We start from the raw sequence: 16,333 nt of genomic DNA, 5'->3' as shown, positions 1-16,333 counted from the left end.
TATTTTTGTGACAATTTGTGTTGTTGTAATGCACATTTTCCAATGTGGTTTTAGGCCAAAATGAAAGAAACCAAGCCACCACATCATTTGTTAATTTAATTGAATGATTCCTTGTAAAACATCAACACACAGCAAAGACAGAAATCCAGACATGTGGCAAAGTGTCAGCAGGCGCTCAGCAATTCTGAGGATGTGTTTCACTTGCAACAAGTTGACAGTGACAAACATTAACCTGCACATATGACATCAAAATGAATGCTCCCCCTTTTTTGGCTTTTATTTGTTGCCAACAAACAAGGACACCATCAGACCTTATTTCAAGACCATTAAAACCACTTTCATTTGAACACTAGTGGAAATGGATTGTTTGTTCATATGGATTGTTGATGTAATTATTAATGAAGGTTTAGTGAGTTTGATCATCTTGACTGGAAATGGTGAGTATAGTTTTGCTTTGCTTTTTTGAATGTTTCTGTGCTGATGACCATTTTGTTTGGAAGCCTTTTACTGAGCATCTTCATCTTTAAGTTCATAGATTTGCTTGTTCTGTAGCAAGGAGACACAAGCCAGTGTCTTATTGTACCTTGTCCAAAGCCCGAATAAATAGAGGATTGTGTCAAGAAAGGGCATCCGATGTAAAAGCTTGGCCAAAACAAACATGCGAATCAAACCTCTGAAGATGAGATGAGATGAAGAGGACACTGATTCGCTGTGGCGTCCCCTTGAAGGATAACTTGCTACTCAGGATCTTGCCGGGAACTAAAAAGAGTCATATTTGGATTTTCTTCGGTACATCAATATTCACCCCATTATACCCATAATACTCCCAGGACTTCCTTTTCTCGAATGATTATTTATTTAGTTTGATGCAGATACTGATCGGTTTGCTTTGACTACTGATTCCAGCTAGCTTTGGGGTTCACTAGTGTCCTCATCTTTTCCTTAAACTTTTTGCATGCTTCAATTACATCAACCATTATTTCCACAATGCATCACATGCATATTCAGAAAACATTGATTGGCCTTGTGAGAACGCACAATGGACGACCCAATTAAATATACTTTATACATTTATTTTCTTTTGCTCATAAAATACTAATTTTAACGAATGGAGAAAAAGAGACATTTTCCCATTTAAGACTCTCCTGCTAAGATCATCTTTCATTTCCAAATCACAACTGCTACTAACCAGAATGGTTAAGTTTTGCTGTGATGGAATGAACTTTCAGGTAAGCATTTGTGACAGTTGACCCATTTGGCAAAGTGCCTTTAAACTGAACTCAAATGATGCCATCAAACGATGAAAGAGCAGATGCAACATATGTCATACTAGTGATGAAACTGTGCCACATGAGAACTCAACACCGGGAAATCTGTGCACACACACACACACTGGGTCTGAGAGGACAGTAATTTCATATGTGCTGTATGTCATGCATAATAGCATATTTGACAATAAAGCTGACTTAGACGCACACACACATACACAAATGATCAATTTGCAATCATTAATCTGGCAGTTCTGTGCTATTATACCTTGCTCCTGAAGAGGGGCTTGGCACCAGGGCCACAGTACTCATTGTAAATGAGCTTGAAGAGGAAAAGGTGAAAGAGTGTAATGAGCGAGGCCACGCTGAACCAGAAGATGAAGGGCAGGCCCGGGTACCTGTTGGCCATGTGCTCCTCGTGGTCCAGGATGGCCTTGAGGTGCAGCGTGTGGCGCAGGTCCTGCAGGTGGCGCAGGTCGGTGGAAATGTAAAGCAGTGGGGTGATGGGCTGGGTCACCATAACCGGGAAGGTATGACCTTTGAGCTCTGAGGTCAACTCCACTGGCTCATTGAGGCAGCCGGCCTCGCACGCGTACAGCTTGACGGGCTTCCCCTGTGGCTTGACGGACACATGGAGGAAAGGCTTGCCCTCGGCGTCAAGCAGCACCGCCAGGTTGATGACGTCCTGGTTGTAGTGGATCCCCCTCAGGGCGTAGCTGTTGTGCAGCACATCTGGGTCGGCCTGGAACTGGAGGTGGTTCTCGGTAAACTGGAGTCCGCCGAAGCTGAGCGCCATGCCCTGCATGGCTCCGTGAGCGCCGGCCGCTACCAGCACCTTGCAGCCTCTTTTCTGGAGAGTCAGAGTCCAAAGCGTGACCAGCTGCATTATCTGCGCTGTACTGCTCACCCTTTCGGGCCACAGGTTTTCGGCATGCATGGTGGCATGGCCGCTGAAGCAGTGGTCGGCGTAGTTGAGGCTAGACTCTAGGCGAGCGCGCTCTTCGCCACTCAGCCTGCGCTCCAACAAGGGAGCCGTAGAGGAGGACAGGATGTAATAGAGGGTGGCGTTCACCGTGCGGCTGGATGGCGTGTGCGAGTCAGTGATCTTTCTCATCTCGACGCCTACGCAAGGAAGCACAAAAGGGAGTTTTGCCAAGTGTGGCATTTGTCAAAGGTATATTCTGGAATAAACCACAATACTTTGTACAGTTTATAGAAATTATTTTGTGACTGATCACGTCCTGGAAACGTAGGTGGCATTTGTGTACATGACCAGGTCAGAATGATTGGGGATAGAGATAGGGAGTAAAGCCAGGAAAATTACACCTAAAGACAATTTTGACTCAACAACAAACCGACAGTGCAAGTTTTTGTAATGTGGGAGGAAATCGGAGGAGCCGTAGAAAACCGACAAAAGCACCAGACAAGATAACTGCACACAGATTCAAACCCTGGACTGATGCACTATGGTGAGGACGTGCCAACCACTTGCCCACCTTTTCAATATAGAGTACAAACTTTGTGATGTGACTAAATCAATAGAAAGTGCTAAAAAAGGCCTACCTGAAATGAAGAGGTCCATCCAGGCCTGCTGGTGATCTATGACCAGATCGTCCACAGTGGACCTCAGCAGCTCTGCCAGCTCTTTCTTGGCTCCATCCCGAAGGCTGGCAAATGTCTCCTCCAGCTTAGACAGCTCGATGGGTTCCGAAGTTCTCACAACAGATAGAATATTTTCAGTGTATTCAGATTTTGGGAAAACCTGGAATCTGTTGATCTTTTTTGTGACGACCACCACCACCATCATTCGGTTCTTCTCTAAAGGCACTCTGCCTGATGAGAGCATTATCGCTCTGTCCTCCACTTTGTCCAGACTGGTGGAGAATTTGCCACCCGAGTTGACACCGTTATATGAGATCTCAAAGGTGGCTAATTTGTCAGACGGGTTGTTCACATGGATTCTCTGAAGATAGACATTGTGTCGACTCCTGTGAGCGAGAAACTCCTCTCTGATGGTGACACAGTCCCGAGGGGACTGCGCGGCCACGGGTGAGGCGCATCGAACTGACAACACAGATCCTTTTCGGAACCACATCATGGCTGCCCTCGCTTCAGCGTGCTTCCCTTCGAGATGAATGTCCACAATGGGAGAATATTCAGTCTGATGGACTGGAGCCGAGCAAGGCTGTGAAGACGACGCCACCCAGAGTTTGTTCGAGTCAGTGTCAATGAGGATATGGCCGTTACCTGATACAAAGGGTGTGTCAAGTTTTTCCTGAGGTGTACTGTATAAACCCTCCCCACGGTCCACATGGAACTTCCATCTATGGAGTTCCGCCTGAAGACACTGTCCGGTCAGCCCTCCCGGTACGCCAGAGCCACTAAAGATCGTCCACCTGCGCTCGGCTCCAAGATACCAGTAGAAAATGAGGAAGACGAGCAGTCCGATGAGAAGTCTTCTTGCCCAGCTGCTTGATAGCAAACCTGGTAGCCCCTTCAGTCGTTGCTGGAGCCACATTATTTGCTTTAAATGCACTAACAGTCCGAATACGTGAGCGTCAAAATCTATGGAGTTACCAAATCACTGACCAATAACATGTTTCCATGTCGCTTCGCTAGCGAGAGGCTACATTAGACTGTCTAAGTAGCTTGAAGTTTGAAAGAAAGCTGCGAAAACTGCGTCGCAGTGCGTGCTTTCATACTCGTCACAAAAGATAGTCTGACACTCACCAAATGTTTCACTTGTCAATTTACATGACGCTACGTCTCATTTGACATTTCAAATATATACTTATTGAGAAACGGCCACCAGCAGTCAGAACAGTTCCGCCTTTTTGAACCGTCGCAAAGGCAACGCCGTAAAGTGAACAAGAAAGGCGTAAATTTTGGCGTTGAAAGAGCGAAAGAGCATAAATGGTAAACATTGCCATCTAGCGTTTCAGATAGTGTTAACCTCAAATGTCGTATGTGTGTGCGTGTTTGTGAGTGTGCGCGCGCGTGTGTGTTCGCGTGTGCGCGCGTGTTCGCCTGTGCGAATGTGTGTGTGTGGGCGCGCGCGCGCGCGCGTGTGTGTGTGTGTGTGTGTGTGTGCGTGTGTGTGCGCGCACGCGCATGTGTGTGTTTGTTCTCCTTTGTTACAGCGGTGGGGACATCAACCTGACTGCACGCAGCCCGGTGGGGACTCGTGTACCCGTGGGGACCTAAAATGAGGTCCCCACATGGAAAGTGCTCTGAGGGAAAGCAAAATGATGTCCCCACGGGCAAATTGCTCTGAGAGACTTCAAACCATGTTTTAAAGACGTTTCATGACATTTCCTAAAGTGTCCCCACGGGGGCATTCCAGACCAAAAAACACGAGATTCGATACCCACCATGGAAAAGACGGATGGAGGCTAAGATCAAGGCGGCTCGGAAAGATGTGAGTCAATTGACGGAGACCCAGAGAGGTGTGAATAAAAGGCCAATACCCAAGAGGTACAAGCAGATAACCATACCTGAAGCCAAACAAAGGCTCAAGGCCTTGTCTAGTCGCCTAAAGAGGTACACTAAAGAGAATGAGGCCAGAAGAATAAACAGGCTGTTCGCAAAACAACCTGCGAAAGTGTACACTCAATGGCAGGGTTCTAACAGCAGAGCAGGTTGGAAACTGAAAGATACTGGAAAGGCATATTGGAGAAGGAGGTCGCACATAACAGCAGTGCACAATGCACGCAGCCCGGTGGGGACTCATGTACCCGTGGGGACCTAAAATTAGTGGGGACCTAAAATGAGGTCCCCACGGGCAAATTGCTCTGGGAGACTTCAAACCATGTTTTAAAGATGTTTCATGACATTTCCTAAAGTGTCCCCACAGGGGCATTCCAGACCAAAAAACTGTGAGTGTATGCGACCCTAATGTGGCAGACTGGTGTACGCCAGGGATGTGTCCTCGCACCAGTCCTGTTCAACATCTTCCTCCTGTGTGTGACACTGTTGCTCCATGAGAGGATCGAGAAGAACAGTGGGGTTACCATAGATTTCCGGCTTGATGTCATCGAACTGCAATATGCAGATGACTGTGCAGTTGTGGCCCACACACCAGAAGCACTACAAGCTAGTCTCTCAGCTGCTGCAGATGCCTATGGTACACTGGGCCTCTCTGTCGATGTGGAAAGACTGAGGTAATCTGTCAGTGGGCATCCATTCCTCCAGTTCATCCACCAACATTCACCATCTCCATTAAGCCACTAGCAATAGTGGACTCTTTCAAATACCGGGGCAGCTTTCTCTCTGACGACTGCAGCATCGACAGAGAGATACAAAACCGGATCAAACAGGCATCAGCATCTTTTGGCAGACTTAGGAGGAGAGTCTTTCAAAACAAAGATCTCAAACTCCACACCAAGACTGCAGTTTATCGAGCTGTTGTTGTGCCAACCCTCCTCTACAGCTGCGAAGCATGGACCCTGTACAGTCGCCACCTCAGGATGCTTGAGGCCTTCCATCAAGTGCCTCCAATGCATCCTTGGGCTATCCGGGAGAGACAGAGTCCCCCACACTGAGAAACTCTGCAAAACCAACTGCACCAGTGTGGAAGATACAGTCACCCAGCACCAACTTCGCTGGCTAGGCCGTGTCATCAGGATGCCAGAGCGCTTGCCACGTAAGGTGCTTTATGGCCAGCTCCATCGCGGCCGTCGCCTGGCAGGAGGCCCCAAAAACGCTATAAAGACCAGGTGAAGACTGCCATGAAAAAATGCGTCCTGAAGCCGACCGACCGAGCTGGAGGACATTGCAGCTCAACGCTCCATCTGGCGGCAGCTCCTCCAACAAGGCATACAGAAACTTGAGGAAGACCGAGGTGACCGATGGACCAGAAAACGTCAAAGGAGACATCATGCCAGTGCCATACCCACAACCCCAGTCAATGCCTTCACCTACTCTGCCTGTGGCAAGCAGTGTGGATCACGGATTGGGCTATACAGTCACATGAAATGGTCCCACAAGAAGAAGTAGAGCTGCACTGTCAACATCGGACACGATGGACAAGCTTAAGCAAGTAAGACATTGTAGCAGTAGAGGAATGAACATGCCCGCCACAACATATTTATAGGTAAAAATATGGATAAGTAACACAAGGCGTACAATTCGTGCGTTGCATGTAGCATTCGATGTCACGGCCTTATGCCAACAACGTGGCACACTAGCATCAAGAGCATCCAGCATATTTCGTTCAGATAATTATGAAACTACGGTGACATAGAATGGTCTCATAAATCGTATTTTTGTGTCACCACCTTCACCATGGTTCATGGGCCAGTGCAGCCAGCATTACTCGATGATTTTTATAAAATCGAATCATATTGATACATACAGCTAATACTGCAGCCCCGATTCTATTGTAAACGCAAAAACACATGTGCAGCGATGCATTTGGGCCGCCCCATTTACGCATTTTGACAGCCGCTGGAGCAACTTTGTAACTCCACTGCGCAAGCACCGACGTGCGTCTACTACGATTGGCCCATATTGCTACGTGATCTGCACCTCATATGACATACGTACTTCTTTTAAAATAGCTATGGGAACAAATTTAGTTAAACAGCAATTGAAAACTGTTCGTTTTGCTTGAGAGGTTTTAACTTTCGGCATGATTCGCTGGAAACTGCTGAGATAATATAATCGAATAATCATTTACCCATGATACATTGCACTATTTACATCGAATGACATCGACATAAATGGTTGCCTTATGGATTGAGAGAACAGGAGTAAAACCCTAAAAGATATTAAACACAAACATATTTTAATTTAAATCAGATTCTTTACTTACAGACAGTGTATTGTAGGTGTTCAAATACCTGACATGTTTCAGAGTATACTTCTGCCTTTTGAACACCTACAATACACTGTCTGTAAGTAAAGAATCTGTTTTAAATTAGATATCAGGTAGACAGGATGAACTTAATACAACGACAAACATATTTTCATTTTTTAAAGAAGCAACGGATGTGTTGCTTTGTGTAAGCGGGTTCGGTAAATGATACAACTTCTGGATAGAGTTGAGGTTCTTTATTAGGACGGCTGTGTTGGTTGGAGGGAGAAGGCAATTGACATGTGTGGCTCTCGTAGGCTCTCATCAGACTGACTTGCAGCAGCGCGCATGCTCCTTTGATCTAAAGCCAGGCATCACAATTTGCAAGGCATTACAATTTGCAAATACAATTTGCTCATATCATTACATCTCCCTTTCTTAATTGAATTCTTTATTTTTCTCTCATCTCATTTTCCATACCGCTTATTCCTCATTAGGGTCGCGGGGGTTGCTGCAGCCTATCTCAGCTGTCTTCGGGCACGAGGCGGGGGACACCCTGAATTGGTTGCCAGCCAATCGCAGGGCACACAAAGACATACAACAGTCACTCTCACACTCACACCTAGGGACAATTTGGAGTGGTCAATCTGCCTGCCATGCATGTTTTTGGAGTGTGGGAGGAAACCGGAGGACCCGGAGAAAACCCACGCGGGTCCGGGGAGAACATGCAAACTCCACACAGGGAGGCCGGACCGGGATGCGAACCGGCGACCTCTGCACTGTGAAGCCGGTGTGCTAACCACTCGACTACCGGGCCGCCCTTCTTTACTTTTAACAAATGTAATTAATTTAATTATGTCAGTAATTAGCAAACTTAAACTTGAATAAAGTATTTCTAAATTTTGCAACAATAAATGAAACATTCACATGAAACATTTACATCATTTTCTTTCACCATGATCACTTAGAAAAACATGTTAAATGGTTTCAATCAGTCTCTCAGGTGGTTTCACTTTCCTTGAGGATTTTCGGATAGCATGTCCTGGATTTAGAGGTGTTACAACAGTCTCTGTTACAGTCTCTGTTCGTTGACTTGCTATGGTTGGTTCTTTGAGAAGATCTCGGCGGTTTCTTCTTGAATGTTGTATGACCTTGGTTGGACCTGACGCAGAACAGTTCCTTTCTGTGACCATGTGTCTGTTTTGTCTTTGTACCCTACTTGGTCACCGGTGTGTAGTTCAGGTAGGTTCCGTGTTCCTCTGTCATGGTAGAACTTTTCACAGTCTTGACAGAACTTTCCACCAAGGCCTTGGATTGTGGAAAATGTGGACTTGAGGTTATGTGTTTAAAGTCCCACTCCTTCGCAAATTTTCTGAACTTCTCATTGGCGAATTGTGGACCGTTATCAGAACACACTTGGTTTGCAATCCCGTTTCTAGCAAATATGGCCTTCATTCATGTTATCACTGCTTCTGCTGTTGTTGCTTGCAGTCTGCAAACCTCTGGATACAAGGAGTAGTAGTCTGTGACCAAAAGATAATCTTTACCTTGACACGAAAACAGGTCAGCACCCACCTTCTGGTATGGTTTTTCTGGTGCTTGGTGTCGGTGTAGTGGTTCTGCCAGTTGATTTGCTTGATATTTGAGGCAAATTGTACATCTCGACACTTGATCTGTGATGTCTTGATTCATTCTAGGCCAGAACATCAGTTGTCGTGCTCTTGTCTTGCACTTTTCAATTCCAAGATGTCCTTCATGGATCTTTTTGAGCATTTCACTTCTCAAAGTCTTTGGAATGACAATCTTACTGCCTTTGTATATGATGTTGTGCACTACAGATAACTCCATCCTGTAGTTCCAATATTCTGCTGCGTCTGGTGAACAATTTTGTTTCATTTCGGGCCATCCATTTTTGATGATTTGTTTCAATTGTTTCAGTGTCTCATCTTTGTTTGTTTCCATCTGTATAATCTCCATCTTTGCATCTGCAACTGGCAATGCACTTGTGATCATGTGTACGTAAGCTTCGACTTCTTCATCCAGTTTAGCCTCCGAGTGCTCTTTCGGGTCAACAGCTCTGGATAGCGTGTCAGCTGTATACATCAGTTTTCCAGGGGTGTATGCAACCTTCAGTGAGTAACGTTGCAGCCTGATCATCATTCGCTGTATACGGAGTGGACAGTCATTTAGTGGCTTTTGAAACAATGCTATTAAGGGCTTGTGATCAGTCTCCACGCTGATTTCTTGTCCTGACACAAATTGATGAAATCTCTCACAGGCATACGTAATGCTGAGCAGTTCTTTTTCAATCTGTGCATAACGTGTTTCCGGATCCGTCATCGAACGTGATGCATATGCTACGGGTTGCCAGTCTTCATGTTTTTGTAGAAGTACTGCACCGAGCCCACTCTGTGATGCATCCGATGATATTTTGATTGGTTTTTCTGGATCATAGAATTTCAGTACTGGTTCCTCTGTGAGCAGCTTCCTCAGTTCATTCCATGCCTTTTCATGCTCATGATTCCATTGCCATTCTATCTTCTTCTCAGTTAGTTGTCTCAGTGGGCCATCTTTTCTGACAGGTTGGGTATGAATTTTCCCATGAAAGTGATCATCCCATTAAACCGTTGCACATCTTTTTTGCATTGTGGCCTTGGCATGTTTTCTATAGCAGACACTTTTCGTGGGTCTGGTCTGATACCTTCACTGCTTAAGATATCTCCCACAACTGTCAATTCTGTTGCACCTAGCTGACATTTCTCTTTATTCAGCTTCAGGTTTGCTTTTCTTGTTGCTTCTAGCACAGCTTTCAGTCTCTCGTCATGTTGAGCTCTGGTGGCACCCCAAATGATAATGTCATCCATCGAGGTATCAACTCCTTCCAAGTGCTCATATATCATGTTGATTGTTTTGTGATAAACTTCAGGAGCTGAAGCAATTCCAAAAGGTAGTCTTAGGAATCTGTATCTTCCAAACGGAGTGTTGAAAGTACATAGTTTGGAACTTGGCTCATCCAGCTTCATTTGCCAAAATCCTGAAGAAGCATCTAGCTTGCTGAAATACTTCGAAAACTGTGCCATAATCTATTCACGAGTAGGTAGCTTGAAGTGTTCTCTCTTGATGGCTCTGTTTAGATCTCTGGGATCCAGGCATATTCTGAGTTTTCCGTTCTTTTTCTATACGACAACGAGGGAACTCACCCAGTCAGTCGGCTCATCAATTTTCTTTATCACATGCCTGCTCTCCATGTTGTCCAATTCTGATTTTAGCTGCTTTTGAAGAGCAAATGGGACTTTCTTGCATGGATGTATCACTGGTGGCACACTCTTGTCCACTCTGATTGTGTGTTCTCCTGGTAGGCAGCCTAACCCTTGAAACAAGTCTTTGTACTGCTCCATCAGTTGATCATATACTGTCTCTTTTTGTCTATCCACGACAAAAACTCTCTTCACTAGGTGTAGTCTCTCACATGCCGACAATCCTAGTAGACCCTGCACATCCCTTGGAACTATGATGAAAGATAGCTTATGTACTTGGCCTTTATGTGTCACATTCACAATGCATTTTCCTTTCATTGGTATGACTGCACCCGCATAAGCTGTTACTTTCATGTTTGCTTTATGTATTTTTGGTCTCGGTCTGATCTTCATGAAATCAGTCTCTGAAATGACAAAAAAAATGATGTGAATGTTTCATGTGAATGTTTCATTTATTGTTGCAAAATTTAGAAAGACTTTATTCAAGTTTAAGTTTGCTAATTATTGACATAATTAAATTCAGCAAACTGCTGTTAACGATTCGAATTTAGCGGATAAGGGACATTATGTCAGAGCTGTTGCAGCACATTGGAAATCTTCCAAGCAAAGAAATTTAAGTAGACACTAATGAGAAATATTGTGCTAAGTCTGTTCTCTTTGTGATCTCTGTACCGTAGCATATCAAAATAGCACAGCATTTATTGTGTAGTAACTTTAGAAAATAGAAATAGTTTGTTTATTTTATGTATGAATAAATTATTTAACTTGAATTAAAATTGTTTGTATATTAGAAATATAGATTTTAGACAAATGATGTTTTTTTTATTTGCAATATCGAAATATCATGCTCCAATGAATGTATTTTGGTTTATTCCAATCAGTTTTCTATACTTGGGCAATGTAGTTAAATCTGGCCCCATCCATTTTAGATTTTGGATTGGATTGGATTTGCCTTTATTAGTCTCACAGTGGAGAAATTTACATTTCACAGCAGCAAAGTAATGAAAGGAATGAAAGTAGAAAAAAGAAATACATGAGCTGCTGGAAAGGCAGCCACTCTCGCGCGCCGTCTTGAAGTCAAAAGAACAAAACAAAAAAAAAAAAACTAAACCATCTTGCCCCCCTTTTCAGACACAACCCTTTTTTAATTTCCCAGATGCATCCTTGCATGTGTTCAAAATATACAGATTGATCCAAACAGCCACAGACAGGAATAAAAGTGACAGCAATTGTAATCTCAGAATTTGAAAATGTTTCAAGGCTATTTATTGGAATTCTTGTCAGAAATAAGGACAGTGACCATTTAGTTCTGAGGAACCGGTCAAAAAACTTTCTATCTGTTTATCTCTCTCTCTCTATCTCTAACTCGCTCTCTCTATCTCTATCTCTCTCTCTCTATCTCTCTCTTTCTCTATCTCTAAATCTATCTCTCTACCTCTACCTCTAAATCTCTATCTCTATTTCTATCTCTCACTCTATCTCTCTCTTTTTATCTCTATCTCTCTTTCTCTATCTCTATCTCTAAATCTATCTCCCTATCTCTCTCTATCTCTATCTCTACCTCTACCCTCTCTATCTCTCTACCTCTCTCTATCTCTACCTCTACCTCTAAATCTCTATCTCTCTCTCTATCTCTATTTATCTCTATCTCTATTTCTCTCTCTCTCTCTCTCTCTCTCTCTCTATCTCTACCTACCTCTCTACCTACCTCTCGATCTCTCTATCTCTACCTCTACCTCTACCTCTATCTCTCTATCTCTATCTCTAGATCTCTATCTCTAGATCTCTCTCTCTATCTCTCTATCTGTCTTTCTCTCTCTATCTATCTTTACATCTCTCTCTATATCTCTCTCACTACTGACGATGGCACACTACAGACGATGTGTGTCATCTACGATGTCCCAAATTCACAACCTCCCATCCCTGAGGCACAGCTCCCACACCACTCTCAACATCAAGGCTAATCTCATGTGAGGACCATCCATTGGCACAAATGGACAGAATAACATCACGTCCAGTGTTTCATGATTCTGCATTAAATAGATCAAGCCATTAACCAATATTGGGGGTTATGGCAAAAAAACATGTAACAGTATTTCCAAAAGTGCCACAGATGACAATCAATAAATAAAAAGAAACAACATGATTAACATCTCAAAATGTAATTTTTGTTTTTGCTGGATCAAAGTTGTTGGATGAGATCTGAGATGGAGAGATTTGAGAAGACTCAACCACAAATGTCACAAAAGAATAACCCATTTATGCTGTAACCAAACATTCTTTCATTGGCAGTTGATTTGATGATTTTGTTTTGTTTGTTTTTCAGATAAATCACAAAGAGCTCCAATGATGACAACAGCCATGACCATACTTCTAGTGATGTTGGTCATAGTCCAAGTGTCCCTGAGCTCCAGAGGCCGGTCAGTATCATCATAAGAATCTATCGTGCTTAATCTATTGCAAATTCCCCCATTGTGGGACTATTAAAGGCTTTCTGATTCTTATTCTATTAATCATAGATATGGGGAAAAAATATTTTTTGAAAACCTAGATTTAACATTTCTTGGTATGTTTTGAATCGCTATTAGATTCTTATTCACTCTCATATTATTATGAGAATCATAAAGGATACCATGAAATCACTGGACGGTATCATACATACAGTGAGAGAGGGAAAATGCTTTTCAAGAGTAATTAAAGCAACACTTCGATAGGCTGCATCGCTTATGGTCCAACTAGCATCTCTTCAAAACAATTGTCTTCCTATTACAATGTCTAATATGAGAATGAGCATGCTGAAGTTCAAAATTTGCACCAGAGAGATCTTTTGAAATTGTTTATTTCAATGTTTCAACAGTTCTATGGCAATTGGCAAAAGTGTGTAGCAAATAAACCACTATTTATATATGTATGTGTGTATAAATATACAAACTATTTGTTGAAAATAAAAGTAAACAAATCTTTTTCATTTGTACTTGAGAATAGGCTGGTACATGCGACAGCGAGTTGTCCTCTCCTTCAGCCATTGTGGGTTTTAAAAAAAATATATATATATACAGTAAAGTCTCGTTATATCGATATTCAAGGGAGTCCGAAAAAATATCGATATAACCGGGACTATCGATATATCCGACCCTGTTTGCATGTAATTTTCTCCGTGCGTGCATAGAAATAGTATCGATATATCCGATATTGATATAACGAGACTTTACTGTGTATATATATATATATATATATATATATATATATATATATATATATATATATATATATATATATATATATATATATATATATATATACTGCGCAGGATACTGCGCAGAACCCTCAAGCTTCCTGGCCTCTGGTAGAGGACCCGAGCTGAAGATGGGGGACAGACACCACCCATGGTGGGTGAGACAAGGATTTTATATATATATAAACTGTCCCCTATATTCAGCTCGGGTCCTCTACCAGAGGCCAGGAAGCTTGAGGGTTCTGCGCAGTATCCGTGCTGTTCCCAGCACTGCGCTTTTCTGGACCGAGATATCCGATGTTGTTCCCGGGATCTGTTGCAACCACTCGTCGAGTTTGGGGGTCACTGCCCTGAGTGCTCCGACCACCACAGGCACGACTGTCACCTTTACCTTCCAGGCTCTCTCCAGCTCCTCTCTGAGCCCTTGGTATTTCTCGATTTTCTCATGTTCCTTCTTTCTGATGTTTCCATCACTCGGAACCGCTACATCCACGACAACGGCTTTCCTTTCCCCTTTATCTATGACCACGATATCTGGTTGGTTGGCCATTACCATCTTGTCAGTCTGTATCTGGAAGTCCCACAGGATCTTTGCTCGGTCATTCTCCACCACCTTGGGAGGTGTTACCCATTTTGACCTTGGGGTTTCCAGTCCATACTCTGCACAGATGTTTCGGTAGTCTATGACAGCCACCTGGTTATGGCGCTCCATGTAGGCTTTCCCTGCCAGCATCTTACACCCTGCAGTTATGTGTTGGATTGTCTCAGGTGCCTCTTTGCACAACCTACACCTTGGGTCTTGTCTGGTGTGGTATATCCCTGCCTCTATGGCTCTGGTGTTCAGGGCCTGCTCTTGGGCAGCCAGGATGAGTGCCTCTGTGCTGTCCTTTAGGCCAGCCCTCTCTAGCCACTGATAGGACTTATTGAGATCAGCCACTTCTGCTATTGTTCGGTGGTACATCCAGTGTAGGGGCTTTTCCTCCCATGTTTGTCCCTCATCCAGCACCTCATCCTCTGTTCCCCATTGTCTGAGACATTCTCTGAGTACATCATCCGTTGGAGCCTTCTCTTTGATGTATTCATGGAGCTTGGATGTTTCATCCTGGACAGTGGCTCTCACACTCACTAGTCCCCGGCCTCCTTCCTTACGGCTTGTGTACAGTCTCAGGGTGCTGGACTTGGGATGGAACCCTCCGTGCATGGTGAGGAGTTTTCGGGTCTTAACATCCGTGGTCTGGATCTCTTCCTTTGGCCACCTTATTATTCCTGCAGGGTATCTGATCACTGGCAGGGCATAGCTGTTTATTGCTTGTTCTTGCCATTGAGCTGGCTTCTGAGGACTTGCCTCACTCGCTGGAGGTATTTGGTCGTCGCCGCTTTCCTTGTTGCTAGTTCGAGGTTGCCATTGGCCTGTGGTATACCGAGGTACTTGTAGCTGTTTTCAATGTCTGCTATTGTTCCTTCAGGGAGTGAGACCCCTTCAGTGTGGACTACCTTGCCCCTCTTAGTCACCATCCGACTACATTTCTCCAGCCCAAATGACATTCCGATGTCACTGCTGTAGATCCTGGTTATGTGGATCAGGGAGTCTATGTCCCTTTCGCTCTCAGCATACAGCTTTATGTCATCCATGTAGAGGAGGTGACTGATCGTAGCTCCATTTCTGATGCGGTATCCATAGCCTGTCTTGGCGATTATCTGGCTGAGGGGGTTCAGTCCTATGCATCACCTTGATATATGCCACATCTATATATATATATATATATATATATATATATATATATATATATATATATATATATATGGAGAAAACCCACGCGGGTCTGCGGAGAACATGCAAACTCCACACAGGGAGGCCGGACCGGGACGCGAACCGACGACCTCTGCACTGTGAAGCCGGTGTGCTAACCACTCGACTACCGGGCCACCCCCACAGGCTATTTTCCGGAGCAATTACACATCAATAAATCTGGATCAGCAATTACAACTTGTCACTATACATGATACAGCAAACACTTAAAAATAAAAGAAAATTTGAAATCATTTGTCCACAAAGTTTTATGAAGTCCACCAAGAATATGCAATCTTTAACAAGATTTTACGCTAAATTACAAAATGTCAGTTTAATATAAGAAAAACAATAAGACGGTTAGTAATCTCTCTCTGTCTCTCCCTCTTTCAGTTTAACATGAAAATGATTGAACAAACCATGGATGATTCTCTGTCGAGTTCTGATAATACTGATGATGAATATGTTCCCAAACCTGGAGAACAAACAAGTGACAGCTCGGTAGAAGTAACAGAGCAGCGGAAGAACAAGAGGACAAAGAGACGGAAAGTGCCTTCGACCAACCCACGGAAAGTACATGTAACTTCACATAAAAAAGACATGTGACACCTTCTTCTACCCTGGACACGGATAAACCTCATGAATCAAAAAGTTTACACCTGGCCATTTCCTCTAATCCGCAGACACAAAGACGCATGACTTGTGCCGACTCATCTGACTCAGAACACCGGCAACCAGCTTCATCCAGTGGTTCTGATATGAAGGTCATGACTTTTAAAAGGAAAACAGATGGTGGCAGGCTCTAAAACAAATCTCGCTTCTGTGTGTTTTGCTCCAACCCTTACAGAAAAATTGCACACCATTTGATAACACAACACAAAGATTCCCATGAAGTGGCAAATGTGATTCAATTTCCAACTGGCTCCAAAGGGAGAAGAATCCAACTGGATCTTCTCAGAAATAAAGGGAATCGTGCCCATAACAATGACT

The 16,333-nt window shown here is 43.7% G+C and overlaps 1 protein-coding gene and 1 long non-coding RNA gene across 2 annotated transcripts; one reads left to right on the top strand and one right to left on the bottom strand.

The window, feature by feature from the left end:
* Nucleotides 1-81: 81 nt before the first annotated feature.
* kiaa2013 (KIAA2013 ortholog) lies at nt 82-4,112 on the bottom strand. The gene is made up of 2 exons (XM_089003555.1): nt 2,832-4,112; nt 82-2,390 (listed from the first exon to the last, which is right to left on the bottom strand). Exons 1-2 carry the CDS (start codon nt 3,784-3,786, stop codon nt 1,531-1,533), a joined length of 1,815 nt encoding a protein of 604 aa, XP_088859681.1. The 5' UTR covers nt 3,787-4,112; the 3' UTR covers nt 82-1,530.
* Nucleotides 4,113-5,158: 1,046 nt separating this feature from the next.
* Nucleotides 5,159-15,993, top strand: LOC148903484 (uncharacterized). The gene is made up of 3 exons (XR_016115340.1): nt 5,159-6,306; nt 12,646-12,739; nt 15,737-15,993. It is a non-coding gene; the product is annotated as an uncharacterized LOC148903484 (long non-coding RNA).
* Nucleotides 15,994-16,333: the final 340 nt, after the last annotated feature.

The sequence above is a fragment of the Hippocampus bargibanti genome, linkage group LG01, assembly GCF_051943395.1.
Source record: "Hippocampus bargibanti isolate YZ-2025 linkage group LG01, ASM5194339v1, whole genome shotgun sequence".
NCBI classification, from domain to species: Eukaryota; Metazoa; Chordata; class Actinopteri; order Syngnathiformes; family Syngnathidae; genus Hippocampus; species Hippocampus bargibanti.
This window is presented reverse-complemented; position numbering and strand designations above follow the sequence as displayed.